Here is a 23475-nt window from a genome sequence, read left to right as displayed (position 1 = left end):
AATGGCCATGTGATTATTTTTCACTCAACAAGAACTTGAACCCTCCCCTCTATCTTCTTTACCTATTATTATTGCTTCTCTGGTTTCATATACCAAGTTTAATTTTTCAAATACAGATGGGTAAACCAATCTGCAGATACTAAAGTTTTCATTCTAGACATTGTGATCTGAGGATTTTAATCACGTCCTTGCTAAGTGTATACGGTCGAAGTCAGGTATGCCCGATTTCGTAGGCTCGAAGAGTCGCTTTGAGAGTCTCTTTTCGGGATTGCCGCCTGGCATGATCGACATCACATGACAATTTGACTTCAGCAGCAATAGAGATCTCTTATGCCCGAGATGTTGGCAGCCTCGGCGTCAGCTCGATAAGAGGCCACAAACGCCTCTGCCTCAGATTTAGCCTACGCAAGTTCGGCGGCTGACTTAGCTTCGAGCTCCTCAATCTTCTGGCTCCGGGCCGAGCTTTCCCCCTTCACATTTTGAAGTTGTCATTCGACCGAAGTCAAATGGGCCCGAACCGTGTCTTTCTCCAAGGCGAGACGATCTACATGTTGTTTCCACGCCAGGGTCTTGGCCTCTTTCGTCTTGACCCCCTCTCGAAGCTGCACCACCAGCTCGCCCTTCTGCTGGGCCTACAAAGTCGAAATGTTAATCGCTAAGTCAAATGAACACATAACAAACTCCCAAAAAGTTACATTACCTGCTCAATGAGCTCAGTCTGTTCTCGATGAGCCCTCGTCAGTTCGGCTCGGAGGTCCCTGATCTCCTCCTCTTTTTGAACGTAGAGGAGTTTGAGGCCATCCCTCTCTTCCACGAGCTTTTTGAGTTCGGCCTCGCATCGGGCAAGCTCGGCTCGAGATTTGGAAAATGCTTCTCGATGGAGCGTCATAGCCTTCACACAAAGGAAAAAAAGTTAAACTTGGAAAAACGAGAATAAAACACAAGCATAATTATGGAGGCAGAAACTTACTTGTTTAAGAAGCCGCTGGGCCTCGTCAAAAATGAACGAAGCATCCAGTTCGGGACCATCTTCGACCCCTGCGAAGCATCCCTGGAAAATATCATTCCCTTCGTGGGTCGTCCCCATGTCGGGAATCTTTATAGCCCGGGCATCTCGGAACTGCCCTTCGGAGAACATAGGGCCAGGCGGCGATTCATCTATATTAATTATCCCAAGTGAGTCACTTGGGACATTCTCTTCTCTTTGAGGGGCCTTGAAATTAGGCCATTCAGGCTTACCCGCCAGGCATTCTTCACGACGAGGTGCGCTTTTATCACTCGACGGCTCGGGGAATCTGCTCGAGCTCCCCTTCGAGATTTCTTCGGTTCGAGATTGAACCACATCAACCACCGCCGGTACAGCGGCCTTTGAAGCTTCAGTGCTTCCCCACTTCCAAGCTACTAGCAAGCAGTCAGCGTCCTCTCCTTCTTCCTCGTCCTCCCGAAATTGTTGTACCGCGTCAGCAGACAGGGCTGCAAGGTCGGACCTAGGCTTTAGAGCCCTATTTTTCCTGGGTTTCGGGGTACATGGAGGCGAGGACCTTTTCCTCTTCTTCTCTTTGGTTGGCTTCGGGATCTCCTCTTCGCCGGGCAGAGGCGGCCTCATAACAACATTGTCTCTGAGGCCTATGTAAGGGGAAAGTAAGCATTTTACAGAAAAGCATCAACATGTGAACAAAGGAACTCACCGTGGTTTTTAGCTTCCCACCGACCCCTAGCCAAATCGCGCCAACAACGCTCGGCATGTGAAAAAGTGGAGGCCAGTTGTCGAACCCAACCTGCGAGGTCCGGAATCGCCCCAGGAAACCTAGGGGAAACTGCACCATCAAAAAGAAATTAGATCAAAGAAGAGTAAAGAAATCAAAATACTGAGCATCATCGATGGAGTTGTACTTACGTTTCATGTTCCATTCCTCGGGGAATGGCATTCTTTTGGCAGGAATTAGGTTAGAGGTCTTGATTCGGACAAACTGGCCCATCCATCCTCGGTTCTTGTCCTTATCAATGCTCGAGAACAGCGCTTTCGTGGACCGATGTTGGAGCTTTATCAACCCACCTCGATAAAGGTGAGGACTGTATAACCTGATCAGATGGTCGAGGGTAAAAGACATCCCTTTGACCTTGCTCGAAAAATACCTGAGCAAAATGACAATGCGCCAAAAAGAGGGGTAGATCTGGCCAAGGGTCACCCGATATTGATGACAGAAATCGAGTATGACCGGGTCTACGGGACACAGTATGAAAGAATAAGTATACACACTTAAGTACCCTTTCACATGGGTAGTGATATCCTCATCAGGGGGAGGAATCACCACCTCTTTATTCTCCCAATTGCAATCCTATTTCACATGTTCGAGATCGTCTTCAGATATCGAGCATATGTATCGGGACATGGGCTCACATCGGCCTGGAAGTGATGCATGCCTATCGACTTTGAAATCGGAAGATAGCTCGCATGGCCCAGGAACGCACTCCTCGATACGAGGTTCCACCGGCGTTCTACCGCCGGCCGACCGCAATGTTGGGGAGGCTTTTTCTTTCTGAGGGACAGTTTTAGATGTCTTAGCCATCACTGTTGCGGAATTCAAGAAAGGAGAAGAAATTGACGTCGTGACAAGCACAAATTGAAGAGAAAGATGGACTCAAAGAAAATGGAGAAGCTTGTAAAGATTTGGGAAAAGGTTTATAAAGATTGTAAAGATTGAGAAATTGACCTATTTATAGTGGCCGCTTCAACGGTTTGAGGAAGCTAATGGCCGACCATCAGCCGCCTTTAATTAATGGCCTTGGGAACTATGCGGACACGACCCTTCAATCACTTCTGTCGCTGACATCACAGAATTGACATCATGATCGAGGCATCGAAGGATCGAGGATCAAATCATTTCTTATCATTTTACTCTAAGAAACGCGGGGATTATCTATATACGGTCGAAATCAGGTATGCCCGATTTCGTAGGCTCAAAGAATCACTTCGAGCCTAAGTTCAAAATGGACCCGGCTCGAGCCCGATGGCGGAGTATAAGACTTGAAGATCGAAGTGTTCGATGAACACCGAGGTCGAATATGACCAACTTCGAGATAATACCATTATGGTTTTATAGCAGAAAGAGCGAGATTCCCGCAGCGGCCCTAAGATCACGGTGTCAATTCCGGAATGGATTTGTATTCAGCGGTTAGACTGCTGTCCAATAAGATTCCCTACTAAAAATGGAAATGTACCTTATTTAGGACTCCCCTATTATATAAAGGGGGGCTGTAACATCCCGTACATTCGGACTAGGTGTGGACATATTAAATGGATATTAATTTGATATTTTAGACATATGAAGTCCTAGCGGGATGTATGGGTAAAAATAGTTGTTTTGGAATCAAGACGGAGAGTGAGGTGCATAAGATTCGACAAAATCGACTAAGTTTGCAGAAGGTCCGTATTCCAGCAGGGTTTAGTGAGAATGTGTAACGAATTTGGGAAAACACAAAGCATGAAAGTTGTAGGCCGTTAAAATATCTTTCCAAAGATATATTGTGGAGCCCAAACGGAATTCTGTGCAAAAAGTTATGTCCATTTTACAGAATAGTGCGTAACCACCGCGTTCGGCCGCGTTTGACCGCGACCACGGTCGTGAGGCAGTGCTCCAGCGATTTACCGCGGTCAGGACCACGGTCAGTCTTACTGGGACACGGTGGCCAACTTGGGAAGTCATTTTTTTAGCCCTATTTCGTCCCCCACAGCCCCAAAACATAAAAACTTGATCTAGAAAGTAAAGCTCTCATAAACCTAACTCCTTAAGGGTCCCTCCACCATCCAAGGTAAGTTCTAATGGTGATTCTAATTTTATTTTAATTCCCCAACACCTTATTAACATGGGTAAACCCTCCATATCATTAGATGTTCGATTGGGACATCATTGTTGAGAGAAGGAAGCCTAGAACTCGAATTCAAAGGGGTTGAACTTCAAAAAAGTAATGTCTTCACCCTCTAATTGATTCTATCATTGAATTAATAATTATAGACTCTAGTTCATGAGATATGAGTTGATGGGTTTGATAGAAAAGCATGAACGGTTATAGGTTTGGATTGTTGATTGTTGATTATTGGTTAAGGGTGTTGTTTACCTTATAGGTGATAAAGAATAATGTTGGTTATAACCATTTGAGACTTTAGAATTTATCTAGGAGCAAGAGAATGGGTTATTGGGTGTAGAGACACCATTAATAAGGAATATGAAGCTTTATGCCACCAAGTGTTTGAGGAGATGCCTAAGTAACCAAAACATGAATATTATTGCTAATATGGAATCCCTTTGACTTGTATTGATATAGATTAAAGTTGAAAGGGTTGGCAAATGTTGTATTACGCTCAAGAGCAGGAAGTTAAGGTATGTGAGGCTAACTCTCTATGTTTGCGAATGTTAATGATTCTCCCTACACTACGTTTCTTTTACGACGTATCAATTGCCTTAGAAATATAGTTAAGCCTAGTTCCTTGAATAGTTGTAGAACTTCTATTCTCTAGCTTCATAACTCGTTCATGACTTTCATTCTGAACCTTGTGAGCTCAGTTCGTATTCAATATAGACGTGGGTTTGATATCCCTAAGTCTCAGTATAACTTACTCAGCATGTCATAAACAGTTGAAGTTTCAGTGTTTATAACCAGTTCAAGAATACATGTCTCATTCTAGTCCCATTTAGTATTCCAGTATTATGTAACTTAGTGTGATCCAGTATTCCAGTATCATGTAACTCAGTGTGATCCAGTATTCCGGTATCATGCAACTCAGTGTGATTCAGTATTTCACTATCATGTATTGCAGTATGATTCTCAGTTCCTGAATGTTGAACATCTGTATTTGGGCCTGAGGCCGCAGTTTATGCTTTCTGCATCTTTGGGCCTGAGGCCGCAGTTTATGCTTTATGCATTTTTGGGCCTGAGGCCGCAGTTTATGCTTTATGCATTTTGGACCTGAGGTCGCAGTTATGTATACGTATACTTGGGCCTGAGGCCGCAGTTTGTGCACATATATATTGGGCCTGAGGCCGCAGTTTAATATTTAGATAAACAGATTGTTCATCATTTAGAAGAGGGAGTATTCATATCCTTACTTCCTTTGTTCAGTTCAGTTATTAGTTATCATTTCAGTTACCAGTTATCAGTTATCAGTTCAGCTATCAGTTATCATTTCAGTTATCAATTATTAGTTATCGGTTCATTTATCATTTCAGTATCAGTTATCAGCTATCAGTTATCGTTTCAGTTTCTGTTTCAATAGTTATCATTTCAGTATCAATTATAAATTGTCGGTTATCAGCTCAGTTTCAGTTTTAGCATTTATAATTCTTTCTTTTAGTTGCTTTACATACCAGTTGCAATTCAAATATACTAACGTCCCTTTTGCCCGGGGCCTGCATCTCACGATGCAGGTAATGATTTACAGGTTGACGATTCAGAGCGCTAGGATTCTCGTACCAACTTTTTGGTGATCCCCAGTTCTTTCGGGGCATTATCATTACCTTACAGTCTTCAGTATTTTCAGACAGTCAGTATTTTCAGTGCTTCATTAGAGGCTTCATAGACTAGAGTAACAGTTAGACTGAGTCACAGGCTTTTCATATTAAGCTATGTTGGCGACAAATATGTTTCAGAATTGTATTAGTATTTCCGCACTTTGATTTATATCATCTAGACTTTCAGTATATCAGCATGTGTTAGTTTATCTTCCGCATTCAGTATGTTATGATACCACATGTTGATTCAGCCAGCCAGTTGGTTTCTCGGTCACATGTAGTCAGGCACCGAGTGCCGTGTTACATCCAGGCCCAGGTTCGGGGCGTGACAAAGCTTGGTATCAGAGCACTAGGTTCAAGAGTCCAAGGGAGTCTATGAAGCCGTGTCTAGTGGAGTTTCCTTTATATGTGTGTGCCGGCCGCTCATATAAATGGTTAACTACCAAGACATCCAGGATTGTCTCATTTCTTTCTACTCTAGATCGCGCCATGAAGCTTAGAGCAATAAACCTTCTCTTCCTATCGAATTCCAAACGTATTGGATGCCCAAGCGATGCGCATGAAAAACCTAAGGTCCTAGAGAGGATAATTGCCCATTGGGGTATAATTATGGAGTATAGGTTTGTAAATATGAGACTTGAGAGGATGTTAAAAGTGAGATACAATGGATAGTAGTACAGATTAGAGCATAACCTTATCATAAAGTACAAAAGCAATTATCATGTCTTATGGTTATCAGTTTACCTAAGTTACCGGTTATACAGTCTTTCAGTTAGCAAATTTATGGTTATTCAGTACGCCAGTATTTAGTTATATGTTTACCAAATATCTAATTTTCAGTGTATTAAAATCCTGGTGACTGGTGAGTATACAATGATGCCTATGGGTGCTAAAAGAAAATGTAAGTAACAGTGATCATAGCGAAATCTTCGCATATTTTAGGTCCGAATTAAGACCAAGACTCACCGGAGGGCGCAGGAAGTGATTTATCAGATGATGGTATACTCTGAAGGATAAGTTTGTGTATTGGCATCGTATGTGTTTTATCTCATTGAACAATTTCTTTTAAATTTTGGAAATGGAGCCACAAGTTGGATGATGATAGCTCAGATGTCAGACCCTAACATTGGTCACTATAGTTTTGGACAGAAAAGAGCCTAAGGGTAAAATACCTAGGAGTCAGAAACGTTTGTTATTACCAAAGATGTGCTTTCGTACAACTTATGTAAATGACAAGAAGATATGATGTATGCAATGACAACCAGATCAGCCAATAGTGAATTTCAGAGAATGATTTTAAGTGTTTAGATTTATTCAAATCAGAACTAGAAGTACCACGTTAGTAAGCTACTATAAGAAGTAGCTATTGATGTAAGATAAAATATATGGCAGTTCCCCCTTAGGTTATGTGACTAAATGATTACTCGGGATGTTTATAGTATGATATGATTTAGTATTGTATAGAAAGTTTGGGGTTAGATATTCCACTTTCATTTAAGGCAGATGAATTCCCTAAGTGTGATCCATGCATATAGTTTAGAAGGAAAAAAAGGGATAGTATGCGACCGTAGAACATGGCCGGATGGTGAGGGAAGTTAGAATAACCTTATGCTTCACCTTAGTTATTCAAAGCAGAGCAAGAAACCATGATGGTAGCAGGTGGTTAGTAAAAAATAGTAAGTAAGTTTTGAGTTGATACAGTGAATTAGCACTTTCAGCGGAGCTAGTAGAGGTACAATTTGATTCACTTAGCCAGGTTAACTCTAGTGAGTGGATGACAGTTTGAAATGTCGAACGTATGTTAGAACCCAAAGAGTTTAAGTTAAACTCGAAGTACAGTGGCAGTGGGAAAAAATTACTAGCAGTGAGAGCACAAACTATAGAAGAATAGCCTTTAGGAATTATCGTAATGTGGTTTCTCCAGGATTGACAGTGTGAGCAGAGTTAAATTATTAAGATTGTACATGATAGTTGTGAATACATTAGCTCTCCGTTAAGTGAATAATTTAGTTTTCCTAGTAATAAAGATTTCTCAGAAGTAAGTTGGAAGATGAGTCATCATTCACGTAGAGTGCAAAGAATTGCAGAAAACAAGGAAAGTTATTTGGATCCCAACAAAAAGAGAAGGATCCACAAGTATAAGACCTTTGGTGTAAGGGGTGATGTGTAAATTTTCAGTAAGTCCAGTTAGAGATTTGAAACCCGAATAGTTAGCATGGGATATGAAAAAGAAAATCAGTTCGGTAATGAGGGAAAATTGTATAGTTACCACAGGGATGATGTCTAGCTTGTGTAAGAAACACAAAGTGGTTAGAATGATCACCAAGCTTAGTTATTGATGATAAAGTGGTCACAGAAAAGCTATAAAAATCATGCCCAGTTATGTATACGAGGGTAGTGCCATCGCATGAGACTCTAATCTTCGGAGTATAGACTTAGCTCACAACAATTCTATAAGTGTTTTCAGAAAATGCTTAAGAAGATAATCAAGTGTAGGAAGTATAACTCATCATTGAGGTAGATAAGAAAACTCTGGTGAAAGAAATTCACCGCTTGGCCCATCTAGGAGTTCAATTTGCGTACTCCAAAGATAGTAGAGTTGTTGTCTAGAATATAACTTGTTCCCCGTCAGTAGCCGTAGAGAAGGAGAAATAATTTGATGATGCCTACGTGTTACAGTTGAAAGAGGAGATTCACAAGTATAAGATGATGGCTTTTGAATAAGGGGGAGATGATAGTACTTTGAGATACCACGACAGATTGTGTGTTCCAGACATAGATGAACTTAAAGAGGGAAGATCATGCTAGAAGCCTAGAATTTCAGTATTCTATTTACTCAGGTACCACAAATATGTATCATGGTCTTAAGGAGGTTTATTGGTGGACCAACATGAGAAAGAACGTCATAGACCTTGTGGCCAAATTGTCCGAAATTTTAGCAAGTGAAAGTTGGGCAGCAGAAAGCCTAGTGTTTTATTACAGAATACACATATTTTGAGTGGAGATGGTAATATGAAATTTATGATAGGATTATCTTGCTCATTTTAAAAGCATGATTTGATTGGATGATTGTAAATAGACTTACCAAGTTAACACACTTCTTGCCAGTAAAAACCACAGATTCAGTAGAAGATTATACCAAGTTGTACATTCAGGAAATCGTCTGATTGCATGGGACTCCGTGGTCCGTCATTTCGGACTGTGGTGCTAAGTTTAAAATGAACTTTCAGAAGTCATTTCAGAAAGGATTAGGTACAAGTTTTCCATCCTCAGAAAGATGGACAGGCAGAGCGCATTATTCAAACACTTGAGGATAACCTTGATTTTTAAAAGTAATTGGGATGATCACATACCTCTCATTGAGTTTTCTAATAATAACACCTACCATTCTAGTATCAAGATGGCACCACGCGAGACTGTGTATGGACGAAGGTGTAGATCGCCAATTAGTTGGTTCAAAGTTGGGAAGAAGGGGAAGCATAGTCCCTGCTATATTGGGCCATATAGAATCTTGTGAAGGATCGGTCAATTAGTTTATGAGTTGTAGCTGCCACCAGAATTAGCGGTGGTACAACCAGTATTTCACATGTCATGTTATAACATTCAAGTTTCCAGTACTCAAATACTCATGTCAGTTCAGTACTCAGATACTCATGTCAGTTCAGTACTCAGATACTCATGTCAGTCCAATACTTAGATATTCATGCCAACTTAGTAATCAGATATTGATGTTAGTTCAATACTCAATTATTCGTGCCAGTTCAATATTCAGATATCCATGTTAGTTCAGTATTCATGTATCCTACCAGTATTCAGTCAATGCAGTAGTCATTCAGTTCAGTATCTCAACAGTTCGGTAATCATGTATTCATTATGTTTAGTATGCAAGTGTTAATGAAAGTTCATGTTTCCACCAGATCTGTTTAAGGTTCGGAGTTAGCGAAAGTTACAGTCAGGACAATCATTCGAGGACGAATGATCCCAAGGGGGAGATAATGTAATATCCCGTACATTCGGACTAGGTGTGGACATATTAAATGGGTATTAATTTGATATTTTAGACATATGAAGTCCTAGCGGGATGAGTATGGTAAAAATAGTTGTTTTAGAATCAAGACGGAGAGTGAGGTGCATAAGATTCGACAAAATCGACTAACATTTGCAGAAGGTCCGTCTTCTATCAAGATTTAGTGAGAACGTGTAACAAATTTGGGAAAACTCAAAGCATGAAAGTTGTAGGCCGTTAAAATAGCTTTCCAACGATATATTGTGCATCCCAAACGGATCTGTGCAAAAAGTTATGCCCGTTCGGCCGCGTTTGACCGCGACCGCGGTCGTGAGGCAGTGCTCCAGCGATTTACCGTGGTCGGGACCGCGGTCAGGCCTACTGGGACGCGGTGGCCAACTTGGGAAGTCATTTTTTTAGCCCTATTTCGTCCCCCACTGCCCCAAAACATAAAAACTTGCTCTAGAAAGTAAAGCTCTCAAAAACCTAACTCCTTAAGGGTCCCTCCACCATCCAAGGTAAGTTCTAATAGTGATTATAAGTTTATTTTAATTCCCCAACACCTTATTAACATGGGTAAACCCTCCATATCATTAGATATTCGATTGGGACATCATTGTTGAGAGATGGAAGCCTAGAACTCGAATTCAAAGGGTTTGAACTTCAAAAAGGTAATGTCTTCACCCTCTAATTGATTCTATCATTGAATTAATGATTATAGACTTTAGTTCATGATATATGAGTTGATGGGTTTGATAGAAAAGCATGAACGGTTATAGGTTTGGGTTGTTGATTGTTGATTATTGGGTAAGGGTGTTGTTTACCTTATAGGTGATAAAGAATAATGTTGGTTATAACCATTTGAGACTTTAGAATTTATCTAGGAGCAAGAGAATGGGTTATTGGGTGTAGAGACACCATTAATAAGGACTATGAAGCTTTATGCCACCAAGTGTTTGAGAAGATGCCTAAGTAACCAAAACATGAATATTATTGCTAATATGGAATCCCTTTGACTTGTATTGATATAGATTAAAGTTGAAAGGGTTGGCAAATGTTGTATTACGCTCAAGAGCAGGAAGTTAAGGTATGTGAGGCTAACTCTCTATGTTTGCGAATGTTAATGATTCTCCCTACACNGTATCAAGTTTGTGACAATTTTCTCCAGTTTTAATCAGATTTTTACTTATTTAAAACCTGTTTTAATCTATACTATATTAAAAGCACGAAAGCCCTTAACGAAATGTCGTTCGCCTTTTTTACCCTTTAAAAATGAATTTCACATTGGACAAAATTGTAATTGTATTTAATTATTTTCCTAATATATAGTACTTTAAAATCAACTAAATTTTATTTATTAAATCCTTCATTATTTGAACTATGTAAAAACTCCTAATATTTAGAATTTTTAAAATTAATTAAGATTTTACTTCTATAAATTTTTTCCTTATTTAAATTGTATGACTATCAGGATTCTAAGTTTTTAAAGCATTAGGAACGGTAATGACCGCTTTTCTTCAAAACATTTGTATTAGAATTAAACACTTGAGAATTGTGAAGTATATTTTTAAGAATATCTTGTATTACTTTTTTAATATTTAGATATTAGTTTTTAATCAATTTTAAGAGATGTTGTCCATCAAATATAAAATTAATTCGGGAAAGAATTACTTCAGCATATATGAAACCAATTGTGATAGCTTTATTAACATTTGTGTATTACTCTATGTTATAATCTTTCATAAACTTTATTTTAGACGTATTAAATTATATTTTATATTTTTTTGTAGCGCAGGCAATTATTTTAGACTTATAAAATTTAATATGGTCTAATTGTCACTTTTTATAGGTATCATATACCACTTGTCACATTTTGCGAGCAAATATTTAAATAACTTGAAAAGACTTGAATATAATGGATGAGCATGGCTAAAGAATATTTTCAATTGTAAACCACTAAAATTTATTAAAATCTAAAATTTTAAGGAGCCTAGCAGGTGGAGAAAAGAAAAGGAAATAATATTCATTAAACATGCCCTAAATCATTAGAAGCATAAAAATAAAATAAATATAGTAGAGAAGGAAAAGTCAAGCTTTAAGTGGGAGATAAAAGTACTAATTAATAAGAGAGAAGAAAATTTTATCATAATTTATTCACTCATCCGAACAACCTTAACCAAATCCAAAAAAAGCATATATTTTAGAACACTTTACTAAGGCCTCATTTTTTTTTTAAGATTAAGACCTCTGAATCTGAATACACATCTGAATATCAAGATGTGTATTAAGATTAAGACATCTGAATCTGAATACACATCTGAATATTAAGATGTGTATTAAGCTCTGAATATCAAATGATTAAGACTGTTTGATTTTTAACATCTGAATATATAAAATTTATCATTTGAAAATTAATAAACATAAAATTCAAATGAAATATTTTTTAATCTATTATTCTATCAAAAATATATAGTTTTTAAAAATATGATAGTTACTAGTGGTGATGGCTAACGGTAGTGCTTGTGAATGCCGACTAGAGGTGGTGGTTGGTGGTAGTTTTGGTTGATGGTGGTGGTCAGGTTAGTAGCTAGTGGTGATTGGTAGTGGTGGCGATTATGATTGAGGATGATGGCGATGGGTGGTGATAGTTAATAATGGTGGGTGATAGTGGTAGTTGTGATTGAGGACGGTGGTGGTGGGTGGTGGTAGTTTATAATGATGGGCAGTGCCAATTGTGGTTGTTGATGGTGATTGGGTGGTTAGTTGTGGTAACTGAGGTTGAAGTTTCAGTGTTTATAACCAGTTCAAGAATACATGTCACATTCTAGTCCCATTCAGTATTCCAGTATTATGTAACTCAGTGTGATCCAGTATTCCAGTATCATGTAACTCAGTGTGATCCAGTATTCCGGTATCATGCAACTCAGTGTGATTCAGTATTTCACTATCATGTATTGCAATATGATTCTCAGTTCCTAAATGTTGAACACCTGTATTTGGGCCTGAGGCCGCAGTTTATGCTTTATACATCTTTGGGGCCGAGGCCGCAGTTTACGCTTTATGCATCTTTGGGACTGAGGCCGCAGTTTATGCTTTATGCATTTTGGACCTGAGGTCGCAGTTATGTATACGTATACTTCGGCCTGAGGCCGCAGTTTGTGCACACATATATTGGGCCTGAGGCCGCAGTTTAATATTTAGATAAACAGATTGTTCATCATTCAAAAGAGGGAGTATTCATATCCTTACTTCCTTTGTATAGTTCAGTTAGTAGTTATCATTTCAGTTACCAGTTAACAGTTCAATTTTTCAGTTATCAGTTCAGCTATCAGTTATCAATCATCAGGTATCGGTTCTGTGAGCATGTGATTTTTGCCCTATACGAAATACTCCTATAAAATCCCAAGAAAATAGATTTTTTTTAATTATTTGCCATTTTAGAAATTTTTGTAGAATTTTTATTTAATTGTTTGCATTTTTGTGCATGTTTAATTTTATCAAATCATGAAAAAATACCAAAAATACCATGCATTGCATTTAGGCTTTATTTTTATATTTTTTAGGATTAATCAATGATTAGTTGTTTTATAGAAATTTGAAAATCACAAAAAATAGCTTATTTTTACATTTTTTGTCTTTTAATTTATTGATTTTCTCTTTAAATTAAGAATTAATTGATGTTTATAATTTTATAATTAGTTAATTAGTTTTATTTCACATTTTTAGATAATTTAGAATTTTTAATTTTAGGATTTTTAATTAAAAAAAGAAAAAAAAAAGAAGAAAGAAAAGAAAAGGAAATAAAAAAGGGGGATAATTTGGAAATTGGATTTGTTTCAATTGGGTTGATTTTATACCCATATCTCAGCCCAATCTATACGCAAAGCCCAAGCCCAAACCCAATCTTACCCGGTCCAACCTCCGTCTGAACCCAAACGACCCCGTTTCGTATTTGATTGATCACAGCCGTTGGATTTTGTTAATCCAACGACTCGGAACTAACAAGCCCTTTACAATAGAACTATCCGAACAAACCCTCCCCCCTAACTCCAAAACCCATCATCAGTCTCTCATCTCTCTCAAAACGCCTAACCCTAGCCGCCCCTTTATTCCCTCGCCGCTCCGCCGTCAACCACCCGCCGGGAATCGCCTCACGGCGGTTCCGGCGCTCCAAACCTTACCAAATTAACATCCTAGACTCTCCTTTCCCTCCTCTTTACGAATCTACAACCCAATCCCTTCGAATCACCCTCAAAAGCTTTGAATCTCAAATCCGAGATTCAAAGTCAAAAACCCTAAATGCTCCTATCTGCTCCGAATTCGCACCCTATTATCCTTACCACTCTCCAAACCCTAAGCTACCATTGGCCCCTTCCAAATCGGCCCCAATTTGGTCGAATTTGGGATCTTAGATTCTGAAACCCTAAGAAACTTCTACCAAGTCGATTTCGGAGTTTTTAATGGCTCAATTCTACATGGGTCAACTACTTTTGATAAGAGCAGTTGATCCATGTGGATTTGACCTATTGTTCAAGTTTACCCTAACCGGTTCAAGCTCCGACCAGTTTCTTCGATTCCAATTGGTTCCCCGCTCTGGTATAGGTAATTTCTGATTTGCTCTCTATCTTTTTCTTTTCTTCTCCTTTCTTGGCCACCCCTTTTTCTTCTTTCTTTGATTGATTCTTCATTATGTTCGTTTTGTCTGTAACTGCATGTTTTAAATTCTCTTTTTATTATTCATGATTTGTCGTCTCCTTCTGCATTTAGTCATTAGGAACCAATTAGTAGTTTAGGGTCCGTTTTTAGTTTAGTTTGTTATTTACTCTATTTCCCCATAATTTCATTTTCTCTTCTGTTTTATTTTCCCTTTTCCCTTTTCTTGTTCACATTTCTGATTAGTTGCATGATTTAGGTTATTTTCCCTTTTTCCTCTGTTTTAACAAGTTTCATTGTTTAGTTTTCATTATTAGGGATTTAAGTTGCATGTTAGTTTCTGATTATTTTGTTTGTTTTGCCTCTGTTCTTTCCTTTCCTCTCATGATAATTCCTCTCGCAAGATTGTTTGTAGTATACTTTGATTCAATTAGGATAGAATTCGTGTTGGTTAATTGTCCAATTCAACTTTGAATTGATTCAGTTCAGACCTGGTTAAAATTGAGTAAACCCTTTTTGAATCTGAGTCTTAATTGCCTAATACATGTGATTACTTAGGTTTAATTGGTGTTAAGCTTAGATTTGAGCATCTGAACAACCACTTTAAAATCTTGGTTTAATTTCAGAATTTGAAATACAATACTTTAGGGCAATTTAATCACCTGTTTAAAAAGCCTAAAGTATTTGCAATTTTTTTAAAATCAGAATTCAGGCTAAAGATGAAATAGGCAGTAACTTAAAGAGTAAAATGGGATTTTCACTTAGCCTAAAAAATCAGAAATGTACAGCTGTCGTAGCTGTTACAAAAGATGCTGAATTAGGATAGGAAGGACAGTTGTATTGTACTATTTTCAGAGGTTTAGGATAAAGAATATACCCAAGATATACCCTCCCTAGTTAGCCTATATATATATGTAGGTCCTCTCATTCTAAAGGGGCAGAGATTAAACATCATTTTACTGCACAAAAGCTCTATTTCTTTTTGAAAAAGCTCAGATTCCAGAAATCTTGAGAAAACTTCAAATCTTCTCATTTTTCTGATTCTTTACATGTTTTCAAATATGGTTTGAAGGGGAGGATTTCTCTGTTTCATTTGGCTGGTTTCCTGGTTTCAAACTATCTTCATTTGATCTGGGTTTATTGTTGTTTTTGCTGGTTTGCTGCTGAAGTTTGGGTTTACTTTCCTCTTTTGGTTTTCTTGACCTTTATTTGGTCATTCCTCTGTCATATTTTTCAGTTTCAAGGTATGTACAATGTTCATCTTGAATGGAATCAATTTTGAGTTCAAAAAACCTGTATTTGTAACTTGTTTAGTTAGCTGGTCTTTGATGTGAGTCTGGGAATCATGACTGTTTGAATTTGGAGTTGATTGAACCATGTGATAATGTTACTTTAAATGTTTTGTCGAATTTAATCATGAAATCTGTGTTTGTGTTGCACATGTGTTAAAACTCAACATGTTTGATTGCTGAACCAATATATACACCTATGAAATCTATGTTCAAAAAAATTTCTCTCTTATAGCAGCACAAAAGAAAAGTGAATCTGACTCTTTAAATGGTCAGATTCATCCCTTAATAGTGCATAATTGTCTTGATTTCTTTAGTATGTGTTTAAGTTATTTCCCCTTCCCCTCTTTTCTCCTTTACTGAAATGAGAGCTGTGAAGTAAATCATGGTTTGGAAATCTTTGCATGTCTATAGGGCTGACCTTAAACATGGTTAGACCTATTGACAACATTGTCTTTCCTTTACTCATTTTTGTGTTAGGATTAACTGGGTAACATTGTAGGTCCCTACTTGAAGATGTTTTTTGTGAATCTGACCCTTCTCCCATGGTCAAACTCATGAAATCTTGGCTCATTCAAAAGCTGGAGCAGTAGCAGTTTAGGAACTTCCCCTTTTCATTTTGTTGCAATTTAGTTTAAGACACTAATGTAATTCATATTTTGTACCTTATTTAATTTGGAATTTGTAATAAATTGGACTGGACTTTATAAATTTATATACTAGTTAATGTAGTCCCAGTAGTTTATTTAGCTATGTTTTAAAGGTGTATTAGTATGCTATGTTTAAAAAAGGGGCAACGTTTGGCTACTGAGTTTAGTTCAGCTATTTGATTCCAGCAATTTCAAAGGCCTGTTCATCTATGTTCAAAAACTGGTTTTAAGTTTAGGACTCAAGTTCGACTCTGTAAAAATGCTTGATAATAAATTAAGGCCCAGTCGAAACTGACCTGCGAAATGAGTCTGGACCTGGGCCATTGGGCCTGGGTCCTAAGCACAAATCCAGGTTTTTCTCATAGGTCATGGCATAAACGTGATGTTTCTTTTATCTTGCAAATCGTATGTAGTATGATTAACATTCAAATTTGAGTTGTGAATCTGAATTTCCTCTATTTAAAAAGAAAGTTCACTTGTAGCTCGTGATTTATGTGTATATTATGGCTAAGAATGCAAAAGGGTGGATAGGCCCAGCCGGTGTAAATTCACAACTGGGCCCGCCTGAAGCCCAATGTGGGTAAACACTAGTCGAATTCAATCCTGGAAATACCGTTCTGCTGGGCCCAAATTTGGAGCCCAGATCCAGCTTCTTCTAAAGCTGAGTACTTATGGATTTATTCCATGTTGAGTATCCTGGCCCAAAACATTTGTCTAATAATAATTCTAAGCCCAGCCTTCCCGTTTCTAGTTAAAAGATTTCCTAGTTTGAGCTTCAAAATTAGTTAGTCTTGATTAATAAAATGCAAACCCCTTTTTTAGTAAAAATAGTTTGAGGCGTGCCATTTTCCTTTAAATAACCTATGGCCCTCATATAAATATTAACTTAGTATTAAAATAATCTTAAATAATCGTAGCCTGCTTTAGGCCCGATTTAGATTAGTATTGTGATTATGTATACGTTCGCGTAACATAATTGGGGATTTTAATTCTAAAAGTAACCCGAGGGATGCGTTCGCGCAACTTCAACCAAACTTTTCTTAATAAAACAAACAAAGCGCTATTAATTGTGGACACGTTCGCGTGACACGATTTTGACGCACCAAAAGAAAAGAGTATACGTACGCGTAACTCAATTCTTTAATTATGATTAAGTCAAGCAATTAAAAGCGGTAAAAGTTAAATGCACATAGGGCCTAAAAATGAGTAATTAGACAATTTAAGCCAAGTAATAATCACTAAGCGACCGTGCTAGAACCACGGAATTCGGGAATGTCTAACATCTTCTCCCGGGTTAACAGAATTCCTTATCTAGAATTTCTGGTTCGCAAACTCTTAAAAAGTAAAACTTCCTCGATTTGGGATTTAAAATAGACCAGTGACTTGGTACACCATAAATTATTCCAAGTGGCGACTCTGACAAATTAAATAAATAATCCCATTTCGAATAATATCACTTTAATTGAAAAAACTCCCATATACCCCTCGGGGTGTGTAAAAAAGGAGGTGTGACAGGTTCAGTTATCATTTCAGTTATCAGTTATCAGCTATCAGTTATCGTTTCAGTTTCTGTTTCAATAGTTATCATTTCAGTATCAATTATAAATTCTCAGTTATCAGCTCAGTTTCAGTTTCAGCATTTATAATTCTTTCTTTCAGTTGCTTTACATACCAGTACAATTCAAATGTACTGACGTCCCTTTTGTCTGGGACCTGCATCTCACGATGTAGGTAATGATTTACAGGTTGACGATTCAGAGCGCTAGGATTCTCATACCAGCTTTTTGGTGATCCCCAGTTCTTTCGGGGCATTATCATTACCTTACAGTCTTCAATATTTTCAGACATTCAGTATTTTCAGTGCTTCATTAGAGGCTTTATAGACTAGAGTAACAGTTAGACTGAGTCACAGGCTTTTCATATTAAGCTATGTTGGGTACAAATATGTTTCAGAATTGTATTAGTATTTCCGCACTTTGATTTATATCATCTAGACTTCAGTATATCAGCATGTGTTAGTTTATCTTCCGCATTCAGTATGTTATGATACCACATGTTGATTCAGCCAGCCAGCTGGTTCGCTCGGTCACATGTAGTCAGGCACCGAGTGCCGTGTTACATCCAGGCAGGTTCGGGGCGTAACAGGAGCCCATTCATTTATAACGGGATCAATCATTGAAAAAGGAATATACATTCTTCACTTTCTTGCTTACTGTAATGAGTGTTGGTTGTCGTTGAGAATGATGGTGGTAAAAATGATGGATGGTAGTAGTTGATAATGGTGGCAACTATGATTAAGATGGTGGTGGTGGTGGTGGTGGTGGGTGGCATGGTGGTAGTTGATAATGGTAGTCGGTGGCGGAATTTAATAATGAATATGGATAATATCATCTTAATGAAATTAAGTCTCTGTTATAGATCTTAATCATACAGACTATCCAGACCCATTAAGTGGTTGTGAAGTAAAAAAAACAAACACACTTAATGATTAAGATAAGAATAATTAAGATTCAGATTTTAAAAACAAACACACTTAATATCTAAGATCTGAATGATTAAGATTCAGATCTCCATTAAGTGCAAACAAATGAGGCCTAAGGATAGTATACATACTATATGTTATATATAACACTTAATACTTGGAGTAGTATTTTTACTCCAAGAACATCGTCTATAAAGAGATATTAGGTCGGATACAAAACATAACATATCATATAATCTTTATCAAAAATATGTATGAATACAAAAGTTATATAATTAACCTACATAAATTTTTAATCTTTGCAAGTTCAGAAGATACCCAATAACTCTGCATTCAACTATTTCGCCAATGTAACATTTATTTTTCAATTTAAATAAATATTGTATTTATCTCGACATCAATTGCTATTGTACGTAATTTATTTTTATTCTTAATTTTATTCACTTTTTTTAATAGATGCAAAAAATACGTGCAACGCACGTACACTAAAACTAGTTCTTAAAAAAATAAACATAAATGAAAAGAGAACGGAAATGGGCACTCAGAGGGCCCATAACTCAAAATTAGCCCATTGAATTGTTAGCTGTTTGGCCCAAGAAGAGTTAGGGCCATCCGGGTTTCGGCCCGGAAAATTCGAGGCGGCATGAGAGAATTGACTAACGCGTGTTGTCCTATACCTTCACAAACGTGACGCGTTCGGTATTTCTACTCTCCTCTTTTTCATTCTTGGCAACTCCCCAAAAAGAAAACAAAAAAAACCCACCAAATATAAAAATCTCTATAGATTCCTCAGAACGCCTCTTTAACAGTCAATTTATTTATTTGCATAGGCAGAAGAAATGGCAGAAAAGAAGAACACGTTGGAATCGGTGAGGGAATGGGTGGTGGAACACAAGCTCCGAACAGTTGGTAATTATTGTACTTTTGTTGTTGGATATTCTTTTACCTATATGAATCAACAGATTCTTTCTTTTCTTTGGTTTTGATGTTTGGGTTTTATTCTTTTCTTTTTTTTTTTGGGTTGAATTATTTGAAGGGTGCTTATGGCTGAGTGGAATAACGGGTTCAATTGCTTACAATTGGTCGCAACCCAACATGAAAACCAGCGTTAAGATTATTCATGCCAGGTAATTACACTCTTTTATCCCCCAATTATGAGGGATCGAGGTTTAAAGATTCAATTTTTATTTTTGTTTACCATCAAGCACATGTTTCTGTGTATGTATATGTGTCTGTTCGATTTGTAGATTGGTCCCGACTCGTAATTCACTTCTGATCCAGGGTTCCATAGCAGAATATGATGATGTTAATTGCATTTACTTTCATATGTATGTTTCGCTTTCTGTTTAAGCTTTCACTGTGCTTTAAACTATATGTATATATCTAATTGAAAAATTTATCAAAAGCGAACTGAGGAAAATTGGAACTTTCAATAGATTAGATTTCTAGAAGAGCAGCAGCAGCAACAACATACCCAGTCCCAGTGTATTCCCACAAGTAGGGTTTGGGGAGGGCAGTATGTATGCAGACCTTACCCCTACCTTGTGAAGGTAGAGAGGTTATTTCTGGTAGACCCTCGGAGATTTCTAGAGCATGATGAGCATTTTTTATGCTCATCATTAATATGAAGACACACGGGAGATGTATAAGCTAGAAAAGGCTCGAGTTAGTTGACACCAAAAGCCGGTTTCAAAGGTATATAATGTCATTGGAAGTCTTTCTTTCCGCTGATCAGATTCTTTGTTTTTTTCTATTAAAGGTTATAATTCCGTGTGTCACTTTCCGAACTCAGAAGAAGTGTAATATGGTTTCAATCTTAATGAATTGGAAGTCTTTCTTTCCGCTGATCAGATTCTTTGTTTTTTTTCTATTAGAGGGCATGATTCCGTGTGCTTGCCAAACACAGAAGAAGTGTAATATGGATTCAATCTTCGATTCAACTTGGGTTCTAGGATATAGTGTTTCCGAAAGGGGAACTGGTTAAATTGTAGACTAATACATCCTTTCTCATGCACTATGACTTGAGAGAGCACTTGATGTTGTTGAATATAACTTGAAAGACTTACTTATAGAAAAAAACACGTGCACACATACCAGACTTGGAAGTTTTTCAGACTCTTCAACATTGACAAGGATTTTTTATTTTTATTTTCAACTCTAACTTCAGATACTCTTTTTTCAATTTCAACTTAAATGTGGTCCAAAATGCTTACTGAGTATTCCGAATTGAGAGTTGGTTTTCTTTGAGTTGAAGATTCTCAGAAATTTGTGAAACCAGCTCTGCTGGGGGGACTTTTTCAGGTTGTCTTAGACGAGTTTATGCCTTACCCTTTTCCACTATCTTATTAAAATCAATTTGTCTTGGCCTGCAAAACTAGCGGCGGGGTTGTGCCAGCATTTTCTTCGAGATTTTGAATTGTTTTTCGGGGAAACTGTTTTTCATCCATACAACAAGAAAGGGAAGTTTTTCAATTTTTGCAAAAACTAATTGTCTTTCTTGATTGAAACTCTTCTTCACATTTTTTAAGCTAACAGCAATATCTCCTATTCACTTTGACAAGATTACATGGGGTTGGGTTGGGGGGGAGGAGTTGCTAATATAGGTTCTTGTATTTTTACCCATGCTTTAAAATTATTCTAATTGGACAAGCTCATGAACCATGCAAATAAGGACCTGACTAATAACCCCTGGAGCTCGTCCAGGAAAAAGAGAATATTGTAATTTAAAGCAAGTGCAACATTAAGTTGTTAATATATTATGAGCTTTATGTCTGATCAACTCTCTGAGTGTGTTTTACATCTTATCTATTTGTTATTTTCAAGAACCCGGGCTATTCCATTTTAGATTGTTGTGTTTGTCTAGTTTTGTGGTGGGCGAGACTGAGATATTAATGCCCTGTTAAAAAGATATCTGTCAACATCGTTTAATACAAGAAACCTAGTAGGAATACATGTTTTCCAAGTTGAGAAAACATCTAACTTTGATGGCAATCTCTACCTCAGACAAAAGCATGGTATTTAAGTGAGAAGGATAGAGGGGTGGGCCCATTATCCACCGAGTTTCGTACCGTGTGCCACTAGCCCTCGGAAATTTCTCAGTCATCAACATGAGCACGGTATTAATATATATATAATGTTTTTATACTTGTGGGTTTTGTCAGCTCCTTAAGTTTTAGATAGGAGAGAACAAATTGCGCAGGAGCTATATCATTGTGTATAGTCATTTACCTGAACTTAAGTTATGCTTATTAAATGAAATTCTTATTTACCTGATTAAAAAAATTCTCGGTTATTAAGAAAAGAAGAAGAAGAGAACACATCTTACTTTGACGGTGTTGGATGATCTTTGCTACTCCTTCTAAGCTTTTGGTAATTTGTACATCTTGCCTTGTTACTCTTGTAAGAGTTGAGAGCACAGTTATGCTCTGGCTTTTTCAAAAGTAGTTACCTTTATTCATTTTGGCATTTTGGTTGGGTAAATCATGTGGCGTTTCTGGAGCTGTCTGATGTGTTTTTATTGGTAATCAGGCTGCATGCACAAGCCCTGACTCTTGCTGCGTTAGCGGGCGCTGCAGTCGTCGAGTACTATGACCATAAATCAGGGGCCAAAGCAGAACGTGTTGCCAAGTTCCTCCGACCGCCAGCCCCTCATCCGCACAAGGAGTGAATCAGACTTGAGTTGAGTTGATGAATAAAAAGAAACGTGATTAGGCACAGCTTTATCTGTTGGGTCATGCCCCTCAACTTCCCATGGAAGAGTTTTAGCTAATCAAATTTCCAGTACTGGAGAGGCTAGATGACACACCTTTCCCTATTAATTTTGATTTTTGTGAGTTTATTTATAGTCGTGAGATGAAGAATCATGAAAAGTGCCCTTCTTAGTATTTTCTTTTTGTATGTTAAAATATCCACAGATTAAAATATCTTGTATCGAGTATGAATTGCTATGTCTGATTTGCCTGTAGTATTAGTTTCTGTTGAAAAAGCTAGTAGAACCTCCTTTACATTAATTGACGAGATATCAATTTTATTGTTTAAGTGGTCCTTCTATAGAACAACGTTTTATAACTAGACATCCTAAATAGTTGACAAAACGATATAAAAACACAAGTTAAAATGTGTCAATATTTCGTTAGACGATAAGTTCAATTGACCTTTTTCTCTTAACTATTTCTGTAAGCTTTACGACAAGATCACGATATTAACTTATAATGTTGTTTTAACTTGTTATGGCTTAAAGTTCAGAAGAGAGATTCTTCATCTCTTTCATGTCTATAATCTTCAGAGCATCTTAATTTCATTAAGGAAGTATTTAATCTTTCATTGAAGAAAGACAAATATACAGATTTGATTGGAGTTTATACAACATTTCTCTCAAAATATATTTAGTTACTTAAATTATTCTACCAATTAATGATTCACATTGTTACTTCTAACCCCTACAAGTCTGGAAGGTAATTTCTCCCCATAGATTAACTACTTCATCAATCTTAAATCTCAAGTAATATACTAATATTTTTTAATGTTGGGGATTCTCTTATTTATTTTATAGAAAATTCAGTTATAATGAAAGAAACGTTTGTTATAATGTCCAAGGTAGAAATTTATATACACTAATGCTAAAGAGAAATTAGTATTTAAATCTAGAGAGGAGTATATCATATTCAGTTAGGCTGGGTTGCATTCAGGGGCGGCTCAACCCCGGCTAAAGCCATTGCTTTAGGCCTCAAGATATATGATGTCCCAAATCATACCCATATTATATATATATATATATATATATATATAGGCTGGGTTGCATTCAGGGGCGGCTCAACCCCGGCTAAAGCCATTGCTTTAGGCCTCAAGATATATGATGTCCCAAATCATACCCATATTATATACT

General features: G+C 37.3%; 1 protein-coding gene across 1 annotated transcript; it reads left to right on the top strand.

Moving 5' to 3' along the window:
- On the top strand, positions 19294-22628 carry LOC109232016. Its single transcript, XM_019397644.1, has 3 exons — positions 19294-19499; positions 19627-19717; positions 22119-22628. The coding sequence occupies exons 1-3, from the start codon at positions 19430-19432 to the stop codon at positions 22255-22257; spliced, it is 300 nt and encodes a 99-aa protein (XP_019253189.1). The 5' UTR covers positions 19294-19429; the 3' UTR covers positions 22258-22628.

Source organism: Nicotiana attenuata, chromosome 9 (assembly GCF_001879085.1).
Source record: "Nicotiana attenuata strain UT chromosome 9, NIATTr2, whole genome shotgun sequence".
NCBI lineage: Eukaryota > Viridiplantae > Streptophyta > Magnoliopsida > Solanales > Solanaceae > Nicotiana > Nicotiana attenuata.
This window is presented reverse-complemented; position numbering and strand designations above follow the sequence as displayed.